Below are 21,440 nucleotides of genomic sequence, written 5' to 3'. Positions count from 1 at the left end.
GAGAATTTATATCTGCTGTCTATATTTTGAACTATGGCCCCCTATTACTAAACCGCAATAGCAGTTTTTAGCGCAGGGAGCCTATGAGCGTTGAGAGGCATGCAGGGCATTCAGCGCAGCTCCCTGCACTAAAAACTGCTATCGCGGTTTAGAAAAAGGGAGGGGGGGTATAGTTGTCTATTTTTGTATAGTTGTTACTGAGGTGACATTGCATAGAGTCATCTGCTTTGACCTCTTTGAAAAAACCCCGAAACATTAAATGATAATTAACATTTTCTCTGCGTAGTGTGCTTTGTGTTTTTTTTAAAAATTTTATTGTTGGTAGATCATTTTGACTTGGTCATTTTAAAAGTAACTCGCAAGCCGAAAAAGTATGGGCATCCCTGCTCTAGATTCAGTCCAGCCTGAGCATAGCAGAATGAGATGTAAGCAGCCAACCAGTTGAAGATGGTTCTCTTGGAATCTGGATGTCCCAACTTGTTTGGATCAAAGGAGACAAAAAGTTGAGGAGAAGATCTTTGTGTTTTAGTCCTTTGTAAGTAGAAAGCCAAAACACACTTGCAGTCCAGAGTATGAAGAGCTGTTTCTCCTGAGTGAGAATGAGGCTTTGGAAAAAATACTGGAAGTACAATGGATTGATTTAGATGAAATTCTGAAAGAACTTTTGGTAAGAATTTAGGATGAGTACGGAGAACCACCTTGTCATGATGAAATACTGTGAAAGGTGGGTCCGCTACTAAAGCTTGTAGCTCACTGACTCTGTGAGCAGATGTGAGAGCAATGAGAAAGACCACTTTTCAAGTGAGATATTTCAGATGAGCCGTAGATATTGGTTCAAATGGAGGCTTCATGAGTTCAGCAAGAACCACATTGAGATCCCAAACTACTGGGGCGGTTTGATAGGTAGTTTGACATTGAAAAGTCCTTTCATAAATCTGGAAACCAAAGGATGAGCAGATAAAGGTTTCCCCTCCAATGGCTGATATAAAGCAGCAATTGTACTGAGATGGACTCTAATTAATGTTGATTTGAGGCCTGATTGAGATAAATGAAACAAGTAGTCCAGAACTGAAGACAAGGAGGTAGATTAAGGCTCCTTGTGATGAAGAGCGCACCAAGCAGAAAACCTAGTCCATTTCTGGTTGTAACATTGTCTAGTGGTAAGCTTTCTGGAAGCCTCTAAAATGTCTGCTACAGACTGAGAAAACTGTAGATTGGCAGTTACGTTGAAAGGTACCAAGCTGTCAGGTGTAGAGACTGCAGGTTGGGATGAAGTAGAGAACCCTGACTGTGTAAGCAGAGATGGAAAAACAGGTAGAAGTAGTGGCTCCCTGCTGCTGAGTTGAAGTAGAAGGGAGAACCGAGGTTTTCTGGGCCACCAAGGAGCTATCAGAATCATGGTGGCATGTTCGTGTTTGAGTTTGATGAGTGTCTTGAGAATTAGAGGGAATGGAGGAAACGCATACAGGAATTTGTTCGTTTGTCCATTCCAGGAGAAAAGCATCTATCTCCAGGCGGTGAGGAGAATATATCCAGGAGCAAAACTGAAGCAGCTTGTTGTTGTGGGGAGACGCAAAGAGATCTATTTGAAGGGTTCCCCACTGAGAAAAAAAAAGTGATGGAGAGGCAACGAATCGAGTGTCCATTCGTGAGGTTGTATAAGACGACTCAATTTGTCCGCCAGAAAGTTGTTCTCTCTTTGAATGTTTCAAGTTTCAAGTTTATTAAATTGTTTGATTAAACGCTTTTCCAATTTCAGAGCGTTTTACATAAATAAAATAGAGTTTAAAATGGACTCACTTATACAATTACTATTCTTCTAAACAAACTGGGTAACAACATTAAACAGGAAGACAACTGATAACAATGGGAAGGTGGGGAGGAAATACAATATTTGTTAAAAGATTACATAAAAGGGAAACATGTTAGGGAGATAAGGGGATAAAATGATAGACCGAAAAGGTCAGGAAGAAAGAGTATTTATAATCTGTCAATTAAAGGCTTTCAGAAAAGTGTTGTGAAGAACTGCCCAATTCCAAACCTTCTGAGCTTCCTTGCAAAGGGGGAGAGAACCTGTTCCTCCCTGCTTGTTGACATAGTACATGGCGACTTGATTGTCTGTACGAATGAGGACTACCTGACTGTGAAGAAGATGTTGAAAAGCTTTGAGAGCATTGAAAATCACTCCGAGTTCCAGATTCCGATGACCTGTGCTTGGCCAATGCCCTTGAGTACGGAGACTATCGAGATGAGCCCCCCTCATGTGTAGGTCTATTGTGAGGACCTTCTGATGAGGGGGTGTTTGAAACAGTAAACCTCTGGAGAGATTGGAAGAGAGCATCCATCAGTGGAGAGACTATTTCAATGAAGGAGTGACTAATGTGCTGAGAGAGTGGATCGGAAGCTTGAGTCCACTAAGAAGCCAAGGTACACTGAGGAATTCTGAGGTGAAGTCTGGCAAAAGGAGTCACGTGAACTGTAGAGGCCATGTGACCATCATGTGTTTCGCTGAAAGTGAAGTGAGAGATGACACCTTGAAACAAAGCGTATGAGAGTATCCTGACACTGTTGAGGAATGAATGCTGAGTTGTGCAGTGTCCAATACAGATCCAATGAACTGTAGGTTTTGAGAGGGCTGTGGCTGTAGCTGGGATTTGGAAAGTTTATTTCGAACCCCAAATGTTGGAGGAACCAAATAGTCCGTTGAGTCGCTACAATAACCCCCCTGAGATGTTGCATCTTTGATGAGCCAGTCGTCCAAGTAGGGAAAACCTGGAGACCATGGTTGCACAGAGCTGTTGCCACCACAACTAGGCACTTGGTGAAAACCCTGGGAGATGATGCCAGGCTGAAAGGCAGCACTCTGTACTGAAAGTGATGATTTCCCACCCGAAATCTGAGAAACTTGCGAGAGCTGGATGAGTGGGAATGTGAGTGTAAGCCTCTTTGAGATGCAACGAGCATAACCAATTGCTGTGATCTAGAAGGGGATACAAGGATGCTAGAGACAGCATCCAAAATTTTTCTCTGACAAGAAATTTGTTGAGAGCTCCGAGATCCAGGATAGGTCCCAGAACCCCTGTCTTCTTCGGGTCAAGGAAGTAACGGGAGTAAAACCCCGTGCTCTGCTGTTCCAAAGGAACCTCCTCGATGGCACAGAGATGAAGCAGAGCTTGAACTTCCTGAAGAAGGGTGGTCTGGGACGGATTGGAAGGATACTCTCTTGGGGGAAGATATGATGGAACATGGATGAAGTTAAGAGAGTAACCTTCCCTGATGATTGTGAGGATGTAATGAGTTCCCATCTTTGATAGAGACGATCTCCTATGGGAAAAAGATAGGACAGAGGCAGAAAGATTGATGTTATGCTCTGTATTAGATGGTCAAAAAGACTGAGAGGCTTTGGGTGCAGCAGGAGTCTGAGGTTTATGCTGCCGTTGCTGCTGCTGTGGTTTCTTAGGAGGCAGTCTTGAATAAGGTGCTACCTTCTGAGGATAATGTCTCTGGTACGATGAAGAAGGCCTATAACCCTTAGAGGTGGACGGCTTCAGCTTTGGTTTGATGATGGAAGCAAACGACTTCTCATGCTTAGATAAGCGTTTTGTAGCTGCCTCAGAGTCATCAAACAATTCATTGCCCTGGCATGGGATGTTGGCCAGGCGATCTTGTAGATTCGGGTCCATATCCATGGTGTGGAACCAGGCTAGAAGGCGCATCGCCACAGAGAAAGCAGTGACCCTGGAGGACATCTCAAAAGCGTCATATGTAGCCTGGACCATATGCATGTGAAGTTGACCTAGAGTGGAATGCATATGCTGGAACTCTGACAGGCGATGTTCTGGGATGTACTTGAAGAAATTAGGCATAGCATTGACCCAATAGTTGAGATATGATGTAAAGACAAAGTTGTAGTTTAAAATTCTATTTGTCATCATAGAATTTTGATACAGCCGACGGCCAAACTTGTCCATGGTCCTTCCCTCTCGGCCAGGTGGTACTGTGGCATAGACCATGGCTGGATTGATTCTTTTCAATGAAGACTCAACGAGAAGGGATTGTTGAGACTTTTCAAATCCCTTACAGTGGATCATTTTATATTGAGATTCCAGTTTTGCTGGGACAGCAGGAACGGAATATGGTGTATCAAGATTTATTTTGAAAGTTTGAGTGAGAATGCCATTCATGGGTAATTTTAATGAATCCTTAGGAGGATTAGGTGTACCCAGTTCTTCCAAATACTCCTTAGAGTATTTTGAATCAGACTCCAAAGTGATGTTAAGGTCTTTACTCATTGGGCATAGAAATTTGGTAAAAGACACCAAAGAAAAAGAGGGTTGTCCTGTTAAGGCGAAGGTGAACGAGAACCCCTTGAAGTACCTCACATAGCCGAGAAAGAAGGTGAAACGTCTCTGGAATATTGATACCTGAAGTCTGAATTCATAGGCAAAGAAGCCAAGGAGAGACCGCTTCTGGAGAGAGCTGGAGAAGCGGAACTTTTCCATTTGGAAGAACCAGCTGGTGAAGAAAACCTCGAAGGAGAAGAACTCGACTGACGAGAATGCTGTGGCTCTACAGTAGATTTCCTCAAGAAGGAAGCTGGTTGCCTCGAGAAACGAGGTCTGTCTCAAGAAGAAGACCTGAGCCTCGATGAATGTCTCGAGAGATGGTGTGGAGATGAGCTGTGCCTCAGAGAACAAGGTGGTGAACTCGAAACCAGCCTCGATGAAGAATGTTGAGGAGTCCTCGCCCTGTGCCTCAAAGAAGGCAATGCCTTATGCGTAGAGGTAGGGCTGGAAGTTGAAGATCGAAGTCGAGACACTGATAAGGATTCAGTTCTCGAGGCACTCGCAAAGACTCAACTCCTTGCATAGAGTGTATAGATTGATCTCGAGGCACTCTCAAGGACTCGACTCCTTGTATAATGTGTTATTTGTGCTGGAGGCACTCTCAAGTACTCGACTCCTTGTATTACTGCTGAGTACTCAGGCTGGACTGCAGGAAGCAGGGAAGAGGCAGGAGTTAATTTGGCAAGCATGTTATCAAACTCCTGATGCAGTATAACTTACAACATACTCTGAAAATTCGGCACTGAGACCACTGGATCTGGTACTATTGGTGTGGCTATGGACTCCAAGGAAGATAACCTTGAGGAAGATTATTGCCTCGATTTTGAGACACGTTTCCTGGATAACGTCGGACTCACTGGTTCTAAAGATGGCATGTCTGTAGGGGTTGGCTTAGTTATCTTACCTGATGGAGACACCGAGGATAACGGCGCCTCAGGAGAAGATTTAGCTGATTTCCCCGAAGACGGCGACTTCCCCATCGAGGAAGGTTTGATTGAGGTCAAGGTTGAAGATTTTGACCCCGTAGATGACTTTGCTGGAGTCAAGGTCAGGCCTGGAATCGGGGTCGATGCCTTAGGCAAAGGCTGATCCATTCCCACGAATATTTTTTCAATCTGAACTCAACAACATTTAAGAGCTCGATTTTGAAGTGAATCGTAGCGGACGCACAACTCCGGATGATGATCAGGTCCTAAACACTGCACACACCACTTATGTGGTCAGTGATGGAGATTGCGCGTTGACACCGCCTACACTTCTTAAATCCTGTGACCGGCCGATACATGGAATGAAATATGGCTGCAGCTAAATCGAAGCCTGTAGGCTGAGGCCACAGAACAGGCCCTGCTGTGACATGACTGAAAAAATTAAACAAAGACTTTTTTTTTTTTAAACGCATAACACAGCGATCCTGTAAATAAGAAGAAAATACGAGCAGTAGTGAGTAGAACCAACTCTCGTGCAGAGCCTTGAAACGAGGGCTTCTCAGCTCCGCGAAAAACTTAGAACTGAGGAGACGTGCGCCCAAAGTCAAGCGGGAAGGCACTCGTGCATGAGCGGTGCGGCAGTTCCGAACTTTCTAAAAGTTTTTCAAACAAGTCTGCTTGTGAAGCTGTCTGCAACGGGGCTCCATGGTTGATGTCACCCATATTGTCCTGGGATAAAAAAGAGACTCTGATATAGCTACACACTCCCATTAACAAAGTAATGTAAGGGTAGGGGCAAAAAAATACCATCATGCATCAGGAAAAAAAAAACTCCACACAGCCCAATACATCAGTAGCAGATCTAAACCCCGCTTCAGGTGTCAATGGATTAGCTTTCTAGGAGCAAAAAAAAAAAAAAAAAGTTTCTTCTTTTGAACCTGCCACACTCTGTCCCCTCAACTGCAATTTGAAACAAACACACACACAAACTAGAATCATGGCCAGGTCCAAGGCACCCAGATGCACCAAGAATGTGGGTCTGTAGCAGCGATCACACTTTTTGAAGCAACTGAGGGATCTTCTTGGACATCAAAAAAAATTACAGCCAAATTAAATTCCTCAATTTTGAGCAAGAAAAAGGGGCAGTGCTCAAATCAAGGGGAAGGTACTTATGAGGAAATATTGTAGAAAAGTGAGAAAACCTGCACAGGAAAGAACTGACACTGCTGTGATATGCTGAAGACACTGAAGATGCAACCTCAGCTCTGCATTTGTGGGTCTTCTCTTTGGTGGATTTTTTTGTGGCATTCGTTATGCCATGTAACACACCATTTTTCTTCTTTGTGACATTTTAAAATCTTTATTATAAAATATAAAAAGACAAGCAGTGCTGAACAGTTATACAAAACTGGAGTATTGCACTTTATGTACATAGAACATTAATGGTCAAGACTGCATTTAAAGTTTTATACTGTATTTTAAAACATTTTAACAGTTTAGGCATACCAATTTTGGTTAAAGAATTACTAACTAAAACTAGTTTGCAACTTGCACTATTTAGAATCACTTCCAGTTCAACCACCACTCACTCATTTCACTAATCATGTTTAAAGTTTCAAAAACAGAAGTTTGTAAAGAGAATCCCATAAAAAAATGTACTTACGCCCAAAAGTCTTCAACTGTATCAAACTTCGATATCAGACGAAGATTTGCTTGCCAAGTTTTGCTTTTATCATTTTTAAAAAACCAGAGTGCCCACCTATTTAAAAAAAACCCACAATATCAAACAAATAACTACACCGAGTTATCAATTTACAGCTTTACATTTATGTGTTTAATAGGGTTCTTTTATTTTCTAATTTACTTGCAGAAACGGCTAAATGCACTAAACATGGTTGTTAAGACCATGTGGGTCACTGTGGGCTGAATTTTTGGCCAACTCTGGAATAGCGATTAATGTTTCAAGAAGTTTGCATGCAAATTATTTGCACGGAGGTCCCATCCAATCAGTCACTCCCAGAACAACTGACACATGCGCAAAGCCAGTTTGGGAAAGTCTTAACAGCAGAATAGCAGGGAAAGCCCCAAATCAGCCTCCTGCCACTCAGCTGTTGAGGCTCTTTTATTTCTTTATTTTTATGGTATGGCACAGATGTTGTGTGCATATGTGTTACACATGCATAATATCTGCCCCGTTAAAAAAAAAAAAAAAAGCTGTGCCAGCCCCCCCCTTTCCACTGATGCCAACCCGGAATGAAGGCAGGAGGAATGCCCACTGCCTCTGTGAACCCCTCCCTGCACAAGGAGATGGAATGCCCACTCCTTCCTGCCACTGGATGCTTCCCCCAAGCACCCTGAACCTCTCCCATACTTGTCTCAGAAGACTTGCCTCTCCCATACAGTCTCTCCTGCTCTGAGGCAAGTCACCCCAAAATGGCGGGCCTTCCCGGTGCATCATGTGATGCATGGAGGAGGAGCCTAAGGCTCAAATGCCTGAGGCTTCACCCAAGGGGAAGGGCATTAGGTGTTTGAGCCAATCAGGCCTTAGGCTCTTCCCTCTAACCCGGGATACAGAGGGAGGAGCCCAAGGTGTCTGAGCCAATCAGGGGATGTTTCAGGAGTGGGTTCTGGTGGGGCGGGGGGCAACTGGTGGCAGGTGAGAGTGGGCATCACTTCTTCCTCCATTCTGGTTCAATGGGGAAGGCAGTCATCGGTGGTGGGGGCCAGCACAGCATATTTTTTTTGATGGTACAGATATTGTACGTGTGTAATACACGTACCATCTGTGCCATTTTAAAAAAAAACCAAAAAACCCCACAAAACAGGCATCTATTGGTAAGTTACCGACAGGTTGTCTTGTTTTTTTGTGTTGTAGGAACGATCACTATTTTTTTATGCCATATTACAGCATTGATCAGTCGGCTAGTTTGTATGGCATTTCAATATTAATGACCTTATTTCCATGGCCAGATTGGAAAATAAGTGATTGCAGGGGGGAAAAACCCCACACACGGTAAGCCGTTTTGTGTAGTGGGTCGGCAAATATGATCAGTCGCTAAACTGGTCAAACCAGTTTAGTGATGATCATTAGATAATTGGAGACTTTAGTGCATCTAGCCCCAAGACTGCAAAACTTTAGGAACTCATACAGAACTGACACAGCTCTGCTTTCAATATTCTCAGGCAACTAGAGGAAAAAACCCACAAAAGCACACTAGCAGTTCTACCAGTAAAGCATCTCACTGAAATAGTATTCAATACCAACACAGTTAATTATGCCCTGCTGTTTTCTCTTAAGTTGACAAAAAAAAAATGGAATTTCTAATCAACTGTAAAAAATTAATAGAGGGACTGTGCTAACACAAATTAGTATATTATTGGCAATTTTACTATAATAATCTAACTTGAGACCGTACTAGTGATTTCTGCCCCGGGTACAAGCTTCTGAATTCAAGACAATTAATGCTGATGTGTACACATTTTTATGAAAAAATGACCTCATTTTACAACCCCAAGATTAAGGCTTTACTTTATTATAAGAATAACTTGCCGTACCTGTTGTGAACATTAGGAAACATGACTACTTTTTCTCCTCTGCAGTTCCACCCACAGCCAGCCCAAATCAAAACTTTGCACTCTGCCCACTGCTGTACCCATATAGACCCCATCTTCCTCAGAAGCTCTCTGCCCATGGCCAGCCTAAATTAGAGAAACTTGATTTATATTTCTCCTGCTAGTGAACTGCAAACCATGGGAGCATGACCATTGAGCAGATTGCTCCTTGGGGTGGCTCAGAAGCTCCATTTTTGAATTCATTCTACTGTTGCCATTGTTTGCTACAGACCTGCCTGCACCAGGAGCTACTAGCCTGTATGACAACCTTATTCTCTGCTCTTCAAGGTCCTCTGCTTGTTGAGCTCCCCAACCCATGGAGCGATACAGGGGCATTATAACATTCTTAGTCTTGTTAACCATCCTTTTTAAATAATTCCTAGCATCCTGTTTGCTTTTTTAGCCGCCACCACGCATTAAGCAGGTTTCATGGGAATGGGAGGAGATCCAAGATGGCGTCAGGCTGGACGCGCTGAGATGCCGCTCTGAGGATTTTTCTTCAAACAATTTTCAAACAATTTTCAAGCGGTTCAATTACTTACCCGATGCCTAAACGGAGGGGCCGTAGTGCCGCTGGTGCCTCGCGGCCCACGGCCACCCCCGCGGCTGGTGACATCGGGGAACTCATCAGACGGATGCAGGGTATTTTTTCGGCGTCGGAGGGAGGCCCGCAGAGGAGTAGCGGCGTCAGTGAGGCCGTGGAGATTCCTCCGGGATTGGAGACATCTTTGAGCCCCGACGTTAGGGCGCCGCCCCCGCAACCTCAGCTAAGCAGCTCTCCAAGGGGTAAGGTAACCCCGGAGGTCGGGGTCTTGTCTTCCCCTGAGGCTAGTAGTCCATCACAGAGCCTGCTGACAGGAGCTCCTATGGATATGAGCTCCTTTGAAGAAGCTGAGGGGGAATCATCTGAGAGGCGAGTTAACCTTCATGGACAGCGTCAAGTTATTCAACTGGACGGTGAGCACTATGACATTTCTTTACCTGTAATTTCTCTGGAAAAACCCTCAGAAGTAACTCTGGACTCACTATGGGATCTTATGGCCGGACTAGTGAAGACCATAAGTCCCAAACTTCAGTTAATTGAGGGGAAATTATCTCAACATTCTACTGAACTTAAAGAACTGAAAAAAGATATGACTGCCTCTAATTCCTCTGTTCAAAAGCTTGAACAGGACATTAAATCATCCAAACAATTACAGGAAACTTTAATGAAAGACAATATCAATCTTAGAAGAAAGATGGAGAACTTAGAAAATAACTCCAGATACAATAACTTAAGAATCATTAATTTTCCTAGGCTTCCACTGACACCTCCTAGAGAAATGTTTAAAAGATATTTTCTTGAAGTTTTGGGGGCCTCAGAAGATTCATTACCTCCTTTATCAAGAGTCTATTATTTACCTAATAAGATTAAATTACCAAAAAAGCCGTCGGATCAAGGACTATTGGATGTATCAGAGTTATTGGAAAAATCAGATAAAGAGGTTGTAGAATCGAGCACTTTGATTATAACAGTAGCTCTCTCTATTGATAAAGTATGGTTGTTAAAACTGTTCTTTAAAAATAGACAGAAAGAATTTATGGGTTGTAAAGTGCAGGTATTTCCTGATTTATCACGAGACGCAAAGGCGTCGTCGTGAATTTCTTTTGTTGAAGCCAGGTGTTATATCTTTGGGTGCTACTTTTTATTTGCGACACCCTTGTAAATGTATAGTGCATCACCGATCAGTTAAATATGTTTTCTTTGAGCCTAATCAGTTGACTTCTTTTTTAGCGCTCTCCCGATTGGAGGTAGAAAAATCATAAGCTCTATGACTATTGGTTAATCCCAGCAATCAGCCGTCCAGCTAACTTTATGAAAGAGTGTACATTAAGTTCAATTCTTCTATCTTTGTTTTATTTTATAAGAAATCTTGGATCCAAATTTGAGGACTTGAGCATTTTAGTTAATATATGATTTAATGTTATTGGAATATTTCTTGCTTTATGTAGAATTGCTAATTTGCTTTCTGTACAAGGTATTCTTGTTTATATGATTTGAAAATCAATAAATATATGTAAACATAAGCAGGTTTCATGGTATTGTCTACAATGATACCCAGATCCTTTCCTTGGGCGCTAACCCCCAAGGTGGACCCTAGCATCCGGTAACTGATTCAGGTTATTCTTCCCAATGTGCATCACTTTGCATTTGTCCACATTAAATTTTATCTGCCATTTGGAAGTCCAGTCTTCCAATTTCCTAAGGTCCGCCTGCAATTTTTCCACAATCCGTATGCGTCTTAACTTTGACCAGTTTAGTGTCATCTGCAAATTTAATCACCTCACTCATCGTTCCAATTTTCAGATCATTTATAAATAAGTTAAACAGCACCAGTCGCAGTACAGACCTTATGCAGCATTCCACTGTTTACTCTCCTCCATTGAGAAAAATGACCATTTAACCCAGTGGTCTCAAACTCAAACCCTTTGCGGGGCCACATTTTTTTTTTTTTTTAAGTTCTTTATTCATTTTAAAACTTTCATCAAGTGTATAAATATTATATAATAAACACATTTAGCTTGAGCACTTGAACATCTTATCATTATAACTTATAATTAAAAATGTAACCCTATCCCACCCTCCCTCAAAACCCTCTATTTATTATAAGATCATATAATTTACATCCCACCCCCCACCCAATACTGAATGATATGGAATTAATAGAAAAATGGCATCTAATCATGACAGAAAGATGTTAATGGCTCCCATATTTTAATAAAATTTTTATAATTTCCATTCTGTACCGCTATTGATCTTTCCATTCTATATATGTGACATACTGAGTTCCACCAAAAATTAAAATTAAGCCTACTGTGATCCTTCCAGTTATTAGTAATATGTTGGATGGCAACTCCAGTCAAAATCATTAAAAGTTTATTGTTACAAGCTGATATCTGACTCTTTTTTCTCATAGACATTCCAAATATCACAGTATCATATGATAACGCTACATGGTTTTCCAATAAACAATTTATTTGATCCCAGATTGAGTTCCAAAAGGCTAAGATATGGGGACAGTAAAATAAAAGATGATCCAAAGTCCCAATCTCTAATTTACAATGCCAGCATCTATTGGACAAGGAACTATTTAACTTTTGTAATCTAACTGGGGTCCAAAAAGCTCTATGTAACAAAAAAAACCACGTTTGTCTCATAGACGCTGACATTGTACATCTCATTCTCCAAGACCAAATTTGTGGCCATTGAGATGCTGAAATATGATGCTTAATCTCAATGCTCCAAATATCCCTCAGACTATTTTTAGGTTTTTTAATTAACCAAATCCCTAATAGATTTATACCACTGTGCGGCCTGGTGACCCAGAAAGTCCGCCTGAAAACATAAGAATTCCAAACTGGATTGAGTATTAAGATTTTTCCATTCAGGGAACTCCGCCTGAATGGCCTGCTTCAATTGCAACCAGCGAAAACATTGTGATTTATGAAGCCCAAATTTATGTTGCAACTGTGTAAAATCCAGCAATTTACCATTTGAGATAACATCATTTAAATTTCTAATTCCTGCAATTATCCAATGTTTCCAGACGATCTTGAAACCGCCAATTTGAATCTTGGAGTTTAGCCATATGGATTGATTAGTTGATTTATTTATAGGAGTAGTTGTTAAATTACTAACAAATCTTAATGTTTTCCATGTGTCCATTAAAATTCTATTTTCTTTGTATAATCTGGGCATCTTGATACTGAGAACATGAGAAAGATGTAAAGGAAACATGAGTCGCCATTCCAAATATAACCAATCAGGAGTATATTCAATGAGCTCCGGGAGGACCCAATACATACATACCTTGACGTAAAATATAGGCCTGATGGTCAATATAAAAATTTGGAAAATTTACCCCCCCCCCTCCTTAATTGGCTTTTGCAAAGATACTAAAGCAATTCTAGAAGTTTTACCAAGCCAAATAAATTTAATAATTATTGAGTTTAATTTTTTATAAAAAGACCCATGAAAGAATACTGGTATCATACCAATTTGATAGCAAACCACAAGCAATATCATCATTTTAACAGTTTGGACTCTCCTCCACCAAGATAAATGTAATGGATTCCAATGTTCACATAGTTCTATAACCTTTTTTAACAAGAGTTTTTCGTTTTCCTTTACTGTATCATCTACTGCATTTTTAATCCATATTCCATATCCATAAATATTTCAAACCATTCTCCTTCCAAACAAAGGAAAATGAGTCAAACATACTTTTTAAACAATGTACATTGAGTGGAAGAATTTCAGATTTATTCCAATTTATTTTGTAACCTGAAAATTTACCGAAAATTTCTATCAGCTCTAATAAACAAGGAATGGAGGAACTCGGATTTCTCAAATATAGTAAAATATCATCTGCATAAACGGAAAATTTGTATTCCCAGTCATTACGTGGAATACCCTGTATCTCCTTTGTTTGTAGAATAGCTAACAATAGGGGTTCTAAAACTATATCAAAAAGCAAAGGAGATAGTGGACAACCTTGTCTAACTCCCCTATGCAATTGAAAACGATCCGATAAATTATTATTAATATATAATCTTGCCATAGGGGAACTATACAAAGTTTGAATCATTTGAATAAATCCTGTACCTATTCCAAACCATTCCAATGCCTGATACATAAACTTCCATTCCACTCTATCAAATGCTTTTTCCGCATCTAAGGATACGGCAAAGGCCGGTTCATTCATGTTTTTTGTTAAATTTAATGTGTGAAACGCCAATCTAGTGTTACTAGAAGAATGTCTATTTGCAATGAATCCAGTTTGGTGTACATCTATTATGAAAGAGAGAGCCTTAGCCAATCTCAAAGCCAAAATTTTAGCTAATAATTTTCCATCCACATTAATTAAAGATATCGGCCTGTAATTTGAAACCAAAGTGGGATCTTTATTTGGCTTTGGCAAAACAAGTCAAAGATTCTGCCATAGTACCTGTGATACAACCCTTAGTTAGTTGAAACTGATACAAATTTAGTAAATGGGGTAATAAAGAATTTTCATCCCACCTGGAGCGGATCCAACTCTAAGAGACTTCAACGCTGTTTCTAATTCTTTTAGTGATATAGGCTCATCTAAACTTTTTTCCATATGTTCAGGAAGTTTTGGACCCTCCAATAAATTTAAGAAATCCATACCATTTTGAACTTTATCACCATAAGACTCGGAAGAATATAAATCTTTATAATAATTAAGAAACTGATTTAAAATATTATTAATCTGAGTGTGTGTATTTCCTTTTTCATCTTTTATTGCTATTATTTTTGCTCTTCTTTTTTTCACTTTAAGATAATTTGCAAGTAGTCTTCCCGCCTTATTAGAATTTCCATAATACAAGGTTTGCTGAGAAAACAAATCTTTCCTCGCCAATCTTGAAGCAATCTCATTATATTTCCCTTTAGCCTTTAAAAGAGCTTGTAAAGTATCTTGTTGCCATTTATCAACTAATTTAGATTCCAAACATTTAATTTCAATTTCCAAATCATTAAATTGTTTAGCAAATTGTTTCCTTAAATGTGCCGAATAAGAGATAATATATCCTCTCATAGTAGCTTTAAAAGCGTCCCATAAAATTTCAGTACTGATATCCTCAGTATTATTAATTTGGAAAAATTCAGATATTTTTATCTTAAACTCTTCAAGAAAAGCTGAATCCGCAACAAATGTATTATTAAATCTCCAAATTGATCTATTTAAATCCTGTATCCAATCTACATTTGATCGAAACCCCTCCATGATCCGACAGAATAATTGGATAAATGGAAGCATGTGTCACCTGTTGTACCAATGAGTTTGAGACCAAAACATAATCAATCCTTGAAAAAGATTTATGAACTTGAGAAAAAAAGGAAAATTCCTGATCATTGAAATGAGTATTCGCCATATATCTTTTAAATTACAAGATTGTACCAAATTCTCTAGCCCTAAAGATTTTATATTTTTGCTTGGTTTTTTATCCAAAAAAAGGATCCATTACAGCATTAAAATCTCCAGCTACAACTAAATTAGAAGCAGCCATTGGGAGTATTAATTGTTGTAAGTTTTTGAAATAATCGTTTTGATTTGAATTAGGGGCGTAAACATTAAACAAAGTCACATTTTGGATTTGTAGGTACTTGGAGGGCCGCAGAAAAAATAGTTAATGTCTTATTAAATAAATGACAATTTTGCATGAGGTTAAACTCTTTATACTTTATAAAACTTTCCTTTAACAGTTAAAAGGAAAGATATATAAACTATAAAGAGTTTTACCTCATGCAAAATTGTCATTTCTTTAATAAGACATTAACTATTTCTTCTGCGGCCCTCCAAGTACTCTATTTTTTCTGCAGCACTCACATTTAAAGTTTAATATCTTTTCTTTCTCAAAACTGGCACATTTCAATCACTAAATTGAAAATAAAATCATTTTCCTATCTTTGTTGGTAATTTCATCAGTCTCTGGTTGCACTTTATTCTTCTGACTGTGCATCCAATATTTCTTCCCTTCTTTCAGCCGCCTGTATATTTCCTCTCCTCCAGACCTCATTCCCTCCCCCAACTTTTTCTTTCTTTCTCTATGTCTGTCTTTCTCTGATTCCGTGTCCCATTTTTTGCTTTGTTTCTGGCTCCCTGTCCCCCCCTCCTTCTTTCTTTCTTCCTTCCTGCCCTCCCCCATGCCACCGCCGCCGGGGAATAGGCTGCTGCCGCCATCGGGAACAGGCCGAGATCTCCATGCTTCTCTTCTCCACGAGGCCGACCAACTCTCACCGCCAGACGTCAATTCTAACGTTGGAAAGGACGTTCCGGGCAGCCAGGCAGCGATTGGCTAGCCAGTACATCCTCTCGACGTCAGAATTGACGTCAGGCGGCGAGAGAAGCAGGGAGATCAAAGAGGAGAACAGTGGAGGGTGGCCAGCTGTGCGGACCACCCCCCCCCCCTTGGTACGCCACTGGAGCAGCAGCGTGTCTGGCCGGCTCGTTCCGTTCAAAGCTGCGGGTGGCGGCTCCTTGCGAGATCCGCGCCTGCGTCTGAAGCCTGTCTGATGTTGTGATGTCAGAGAGGCTTCCGATGCAGGAGTGGATAGCGCAAGGAGCCACCAACCCGCGGCTTTGAACGAAACGAGCCGGCCAGACACGCTGCTGCTCAAAAAGGAAGAGAATGATCCAGTCCAGACTGCGGGCCGCAAATAAAACCTGGAGAACCACATGCGGCCCGCATGTTTGAGACCGCTGATTTAACCCTACCCTGTTGTCTATCTGATAACCAATTCCTAATCCACAACTGAACTTTGTCACCTACCCCACGACACTAATTTTCTCAGGAGCCTCTTGTGAAGAACTTTATCAAAAGCTTTCTGAAAATCTAGATACACTATATCAACCGGCTCACTTTTATCCACATGTTTATTCACACCTTCAAAGAAGTCAAGCAAATTGGTGAGGCAAGATTTCCCTCGGCTGAACCCATGCTGACTCCGTCTCATTAAATGATGTTTGTCTACATGAACTTCAGTAACTCAGCAACTGTCCTTCACTTAATGTTGAATTGTCTATATTTTTCTTCCTTCTTTCGTCTATTCTTAAGTATCATTTGTAATCTTCCGACAGAAACTCCTAGGATTGCATAAAGATTGACATATTGCATTCTAGATCTTATAATGTAGTTTCACAAGAAGACAGCCGGCTTTGGAAGATCCTCTGCAAAATGTGAAATTCTGAACTGAGATCCCTTGATTGTGTATTTCGAGTTTACAGAGGAATGAGTTAGTTTTAGAGATATTTGAATTGACAAAGGATAGGTTCCTGCATACTTGCTTCCAATAACCTCAGGTTCATTGTTTACATGGAAAGGATCTTGAATGAAATTTTTAATGATGTAGGATTTATTTTATTAAGTAATTGAATTTATATTGCATTTTATTCCTAAGGGTATTTAGCTCATATTAATTTTATTTTGTTCTCTTGAATGAAATGGATCAACTATTGAATTAATACATTTATTTATGATAAGATAAGATAAATGAATTTACCAGGTCAAATAAACAATGAATAATATTTATGGAAATAATATTATATATTAACATATTTTACTTTTTAAAACTGCTCAAAAAATGTATTTCAACATTAATTTTGTTGATAATTGAATAGTTATGTTTGAGATAATTCCTAGCGGCTGATCTTATTTTATTTAAGTAGATATAATCTTCACCATTGATTAAAAGTAAAAAGATAATAGAAGTCAAGGGTTTATTGATTGTGGCTTTATATTATATTACAAATAAGATTAATATAACTTGAATAATTTAATACACAATTGATTTATATTTGTGGTCTGTTGGGGATTTATCTTGATTTACCTGATCTTATATGTGCAGTTCCAAGTCTTCATTGTCATTATTTAGGGAGGGTAAGGGAGGGAAGGGCGGTAGTAAAGGGTATAATGATGAATTGATGAGGTGTATTATGCAAAATGAAATAATATGGAAAATGGTGTATATTCATATTTCAATATTTAATTTATTCTATGATAAACGAAGAGGTATATTACAATTAATATATATAATGGAGATTAAAATCTTTTCACTTAACGTTAATGGCCTCAATTACCCAGTAAAGAGGAAAAAAATGCTTAAATTCTTGAAAAAACAAAGGGCTGACATATATATACAAGAGACGCATCTTTCGGCTATAGAATCAAAGAAACTCGAAGGGGATTGGGTGAAACATTGTTTTTTGCCCCTGCAGTTGGGAAAAAAGCAGGGGTTGCCATCTTAATAAGTAAAAAATGTTCAGCTTCTTTTCAAATGATAGATTTTGATCCCTTAGGAAGGTGGATTAATGTAGAAATGAGCATGGGAAATAATACCTTGGCTTTATTTAATGTTTATGCCCCTAATTTGAACCAAATTGAATTTTTCAAGAATATACAACAATTATTACTCCCATTAGCTGCTTCTAATTTAGTTGTAGCTGGAAATTTTAATGCTGTTATGGATCCTTTTATGGATCAAAAACCAAGTAAAAATATAAAATCATTAGGGTTAGATAATTTGGTACAATCTTGTGATTTGAAAGATATATGGCGAATACTTCATTTTAATGATCAGGAATTTTCTTTTTGTTCACAAGTTCATAAATCCTTTTCAAGAATAGATTATATTTTTATATCAAATTTACTGATACAACAAGTGACACAAGCTTCCATTGATCCAATTATTTTATCTGATCATGAAGGGGTGTGGATTGATTTTAAATTTGATGAAAAGGATAAAAATAAATCAGTATGGAGATTTGATAATACATTGGTTGCGGATTCAATTTTCCTTGAAGAGTTTAAATTGAAGATAATTGAGTTTTTTCAAATAAATACTTCAGAAGATATTAGCAAAGAAATATTATGGGACGCATTTAAAGCTACTATAAGAGGTAATATTTCATATTCTGCATATATTAAAAAACAGCTTGAAAAACAATTTTCTAATTTGGAAAAAGAAATTAAACAATTGGAATCTAAATTAGTTGATAAATGGGAACAAAACACTTTACAGGCTCTTTTAAAAGCAAAGAGTAAATATAGCACAGTTACTTACCGTAACAGGTGTTATCCAGGGACAGCAGGCAGATATTCTTGACTGATGGGTGACGGCACCGACGGAGCCCCGGTACGGACACTTTTAGAGTGATTGCACTCTAAGAACTTGGAAAGTTCTAGAGACCGCACCGCGCATGCGCGAGTGCCTTCCCGCCCGACCCCGACGCGCGGTCCCTCAGTTAAGATAAGCCAGCTAAGAAGCCAACCCGGGGAGGTGGGTGGGACGCAAGAATATCTGCCTGCTGTCCCTGGATAACACCTGTTACGGTAAGTAACTGTGCTTTATCCCAGGACAAGCAGGCAGCATATTCTTGACTGATGGGTGACCTCTAAGCTAACAAAAAGAGGGATGGAGGGAAGGTTGGCCATTAGGAAAACAAATTTTGCAAAACAGATTGGCCGAAATGTCCATCCCGTCTGGAGAAAGTATCCAGACAATAATGAGATGTAAAAGTATGGACTGAGGACCACGTAGCAGCTTTGCAGATTTCCTCAATGGGTGTGGAACGGAGGAAAGCTACAGATGCTGCCATAGCTCTAATTCTATGTGCCGTGACAGAACCTTCCAGTGTCAGTCCGGACTGAGCATAGCAGAATGAAATGCACGCAGCAAGCCAATTAGATAGCGTACGCTTAGAAACAGGACGTCCCAACTTATTAGGATCAAAGGACAGAAAAAGTTGGGGGGATGATCTGTGGGGCTTAGTACGGTCTAAATAGTAAGCTAAAGCCCGCTTACAGTCCAAAGTATGAAGAGCCTGTTCCCCGGAATGAGAGTGAGGTTTAGGGAAAAAAACAGGTAGTACAATAGATTGGTTGAGATGGAACTCAGAAACAACCTTAGGGAGAAACTTTGGATGTGTACGTAGAACCACCTTGTCGTGATGAAAGACAGTGAAAGGTGGATCAGAAACTAGTGCATGGAGCTCACTGACCCTCCTGGCAGAGGTGAGAGCAATAAGAAAAAGTACCTTCCAAGTGAGAAACTTGAAAGAGGCAGTAGCCAAGGGTTCAAATGGAGGCTTCATCAAGACGGAAAGAACCACGTTCAGATCCCAGATCACCGGAGGTGCTTTGAGAGGTGGTTTCAAATTGAAAAGACCTCGCATGAATCTGGAGACCAGGGGATGAGCTGAAAGGAGTTTCCCCTGGACCGGCTCATGAAAGGCCGTAATGGCACTGAGATGAACTCTGATGGAAGTAGACTTGAGACCAGAAGTAGACAGAGAAAGCAGATAATCCAATAGAGGTTCCACTGCAAGAGACTTGGGGTCATGATGATGTAGGAGGCACCAAGAAGAAAACCTCGTCCACTTTTGATGGTAACATTGTAGAGTGGCTGGTTTCCTGGAGGCGTCCAGGATGGAGCGAACAGGCTGAGATAACAAAAGATCAGCTGAAGTCAGCCCGAGAGATACCAAGCTGTCAGGTGTAGAGACTGCAGGTTGGGATGGAGGAGGGTTTCCTGATCCTGTGTAAGCAGAGATGGAAACAGTGGAAGTAGAAATGGATTCCTGGAACTGAGTTGAAGTAGAAGGGAGAACCAATGCTGTCTGGGCCACCGTGGAGCAATCAGGATCATGGTGGCTCGTTCCCTCTTTAGTTTGAACAAGGTCCGAAGCATGAGAGGCAGAGGAGGGAAAGCATAAAGGAATAGATTGGACCAATCCAGAAGAAACGCATCCGCTGTCAGACGGTGAGGAGAGTAAAGTCTGGAGCAGAATTGGGGCAACTGATGATTGTGAGGAGCTGCAAAAAGGTCCACCTGAGGAGTGCCCCATTGTGCAAAGATGGACTGTAGAGTCGATGGGTCGAGAGTCCATTCGTGGGGTTGGAGAACTCTGCTGAGCTTGTCCGCTAAGAAGTTCTGTTCTCCCTGAATATAAATTGCTTTCAGGAATAAGTGGCGCGAGGACGCCCAAGACCAGATTCTCTGGGCTTCCTGGCATAAGAGGCGAGAGCCCGTTCCCCCTTGCTTGTTGATGTAGTACATAGCCACCTGGTTGTCTGTGCAAATTAGAAGGACTTGAGGAAATAGAAGGTGTTGGAAGGCCTTGAGGGCATAGAACATTGCCCTGAGTTCCAGGAAATTGATGTGATGCTTCTTTTCCTGAGGAGTCCAAAGGCCCTGAGTTTGGAACTCGTTCAGATGAGCTCCCCATGCATAAGGGGAGGCGTCGGTGGTGATGACCAGATGATGAGGAGGCAGATGGAACAGAAGGCCCCTGGAGAGATTTGAGGATATCAACCACCATTGCAGAGACTGACGAAGAGACGATGTCACAGATATGTGTCGTGAGCAAGAGTCTGTCGCTTGAGACCACTGGAGAGCCAGGGTCCATTGAGGAGTGCGCAGGTGAAGCCGCGCCAGGGGTGTGACATGAACTGTGGAGGCCATGTGACCCAAGAGAATCATCATCTGCTTTGCAGAAATGGAGTGCTGGGACAGCACCTGCTGACAGAGCGATTGGAGGTTGTGAAGACGGTTGTCCGGCAAAAAGGCTCTCATCTGGACCGTGTCCAGTACCGCTCCAATGAATTGAAGTCTCTGCGTAGGCAGAAGGTGAGACTTGGGTATATTGATTTCGAACCCCAGAAGTTGTAGAAAAAAGATGGTCTGGTTGGTGGCCAGAAGAACAGTTTGAGATGAAATGGCCTTGATTAACCAATCGTCCAGGTAGGGAAAAACCTGAAGGTGGTGGGAGCGTAGAAACGCTGCCACCACTACCAGACATTTTGTGAACACTCTTGGAGAGGAGGCAAGACCGAAGGGGAGCACTCTGTATTGGTAATGACAGTGATTGATCATGAAACGAAGGTACTGTCTGGAGGCCGGATGAATTGGAATGTGAGTGTAGGCCTCTTTGAGATCGAGAGAGCATAGCCAGTCGTTGTGATCGAGGAGAGGATAAAGCGTAGCTAGAGATAG

The 21,440-nt window shown here is 40.8% G+C and overlaps 1 protein-coding gene across 2 annotated transcripts in view; it reads right to left on the bottom strand.

Moving 5' to 3' along the window:
• EIF4E (eukaryotic translation initiation factor 4E) overlaps nt 1–21,440 on the bottom strand; it is a 172,213-nt gene that overhangs the window by 128,482 nt on the left and 22,291 nt on the right. For both annotated transcript variants that reach the window (XM_033957343.1, XM_033957349.1), the window contains exon 3: nt 6,936–7,031. In XM_033957343.1, coding sequence (XP_033813234.1) covers nt 6,936–7,031 — 96 coding nt within the window. The remainder of the gene's footprint in view (nt 1–6,935; nt 7,032–21,440) is intronic.

This window comes from Geotrypetes seraphini, chromosome 1, assembly GCF_902459505.1.
Source record: "Geotrypetes seraphini chromosome 1, aGeoSer1.1, whole genome shotgun sequence".
NCBI classification, from domain to species: Eukaryota; Metazoa; Chordata; class Amphibia; order Gymnophiona; family Dermophiidae; genus Geotrypetes; species Geotrypetes seraphini.
The sequence above is the reverse complement of the archived record's forward strand: the minus strand, read 5'-3'. Positions and strand labels throughout refer to the sequence as shown.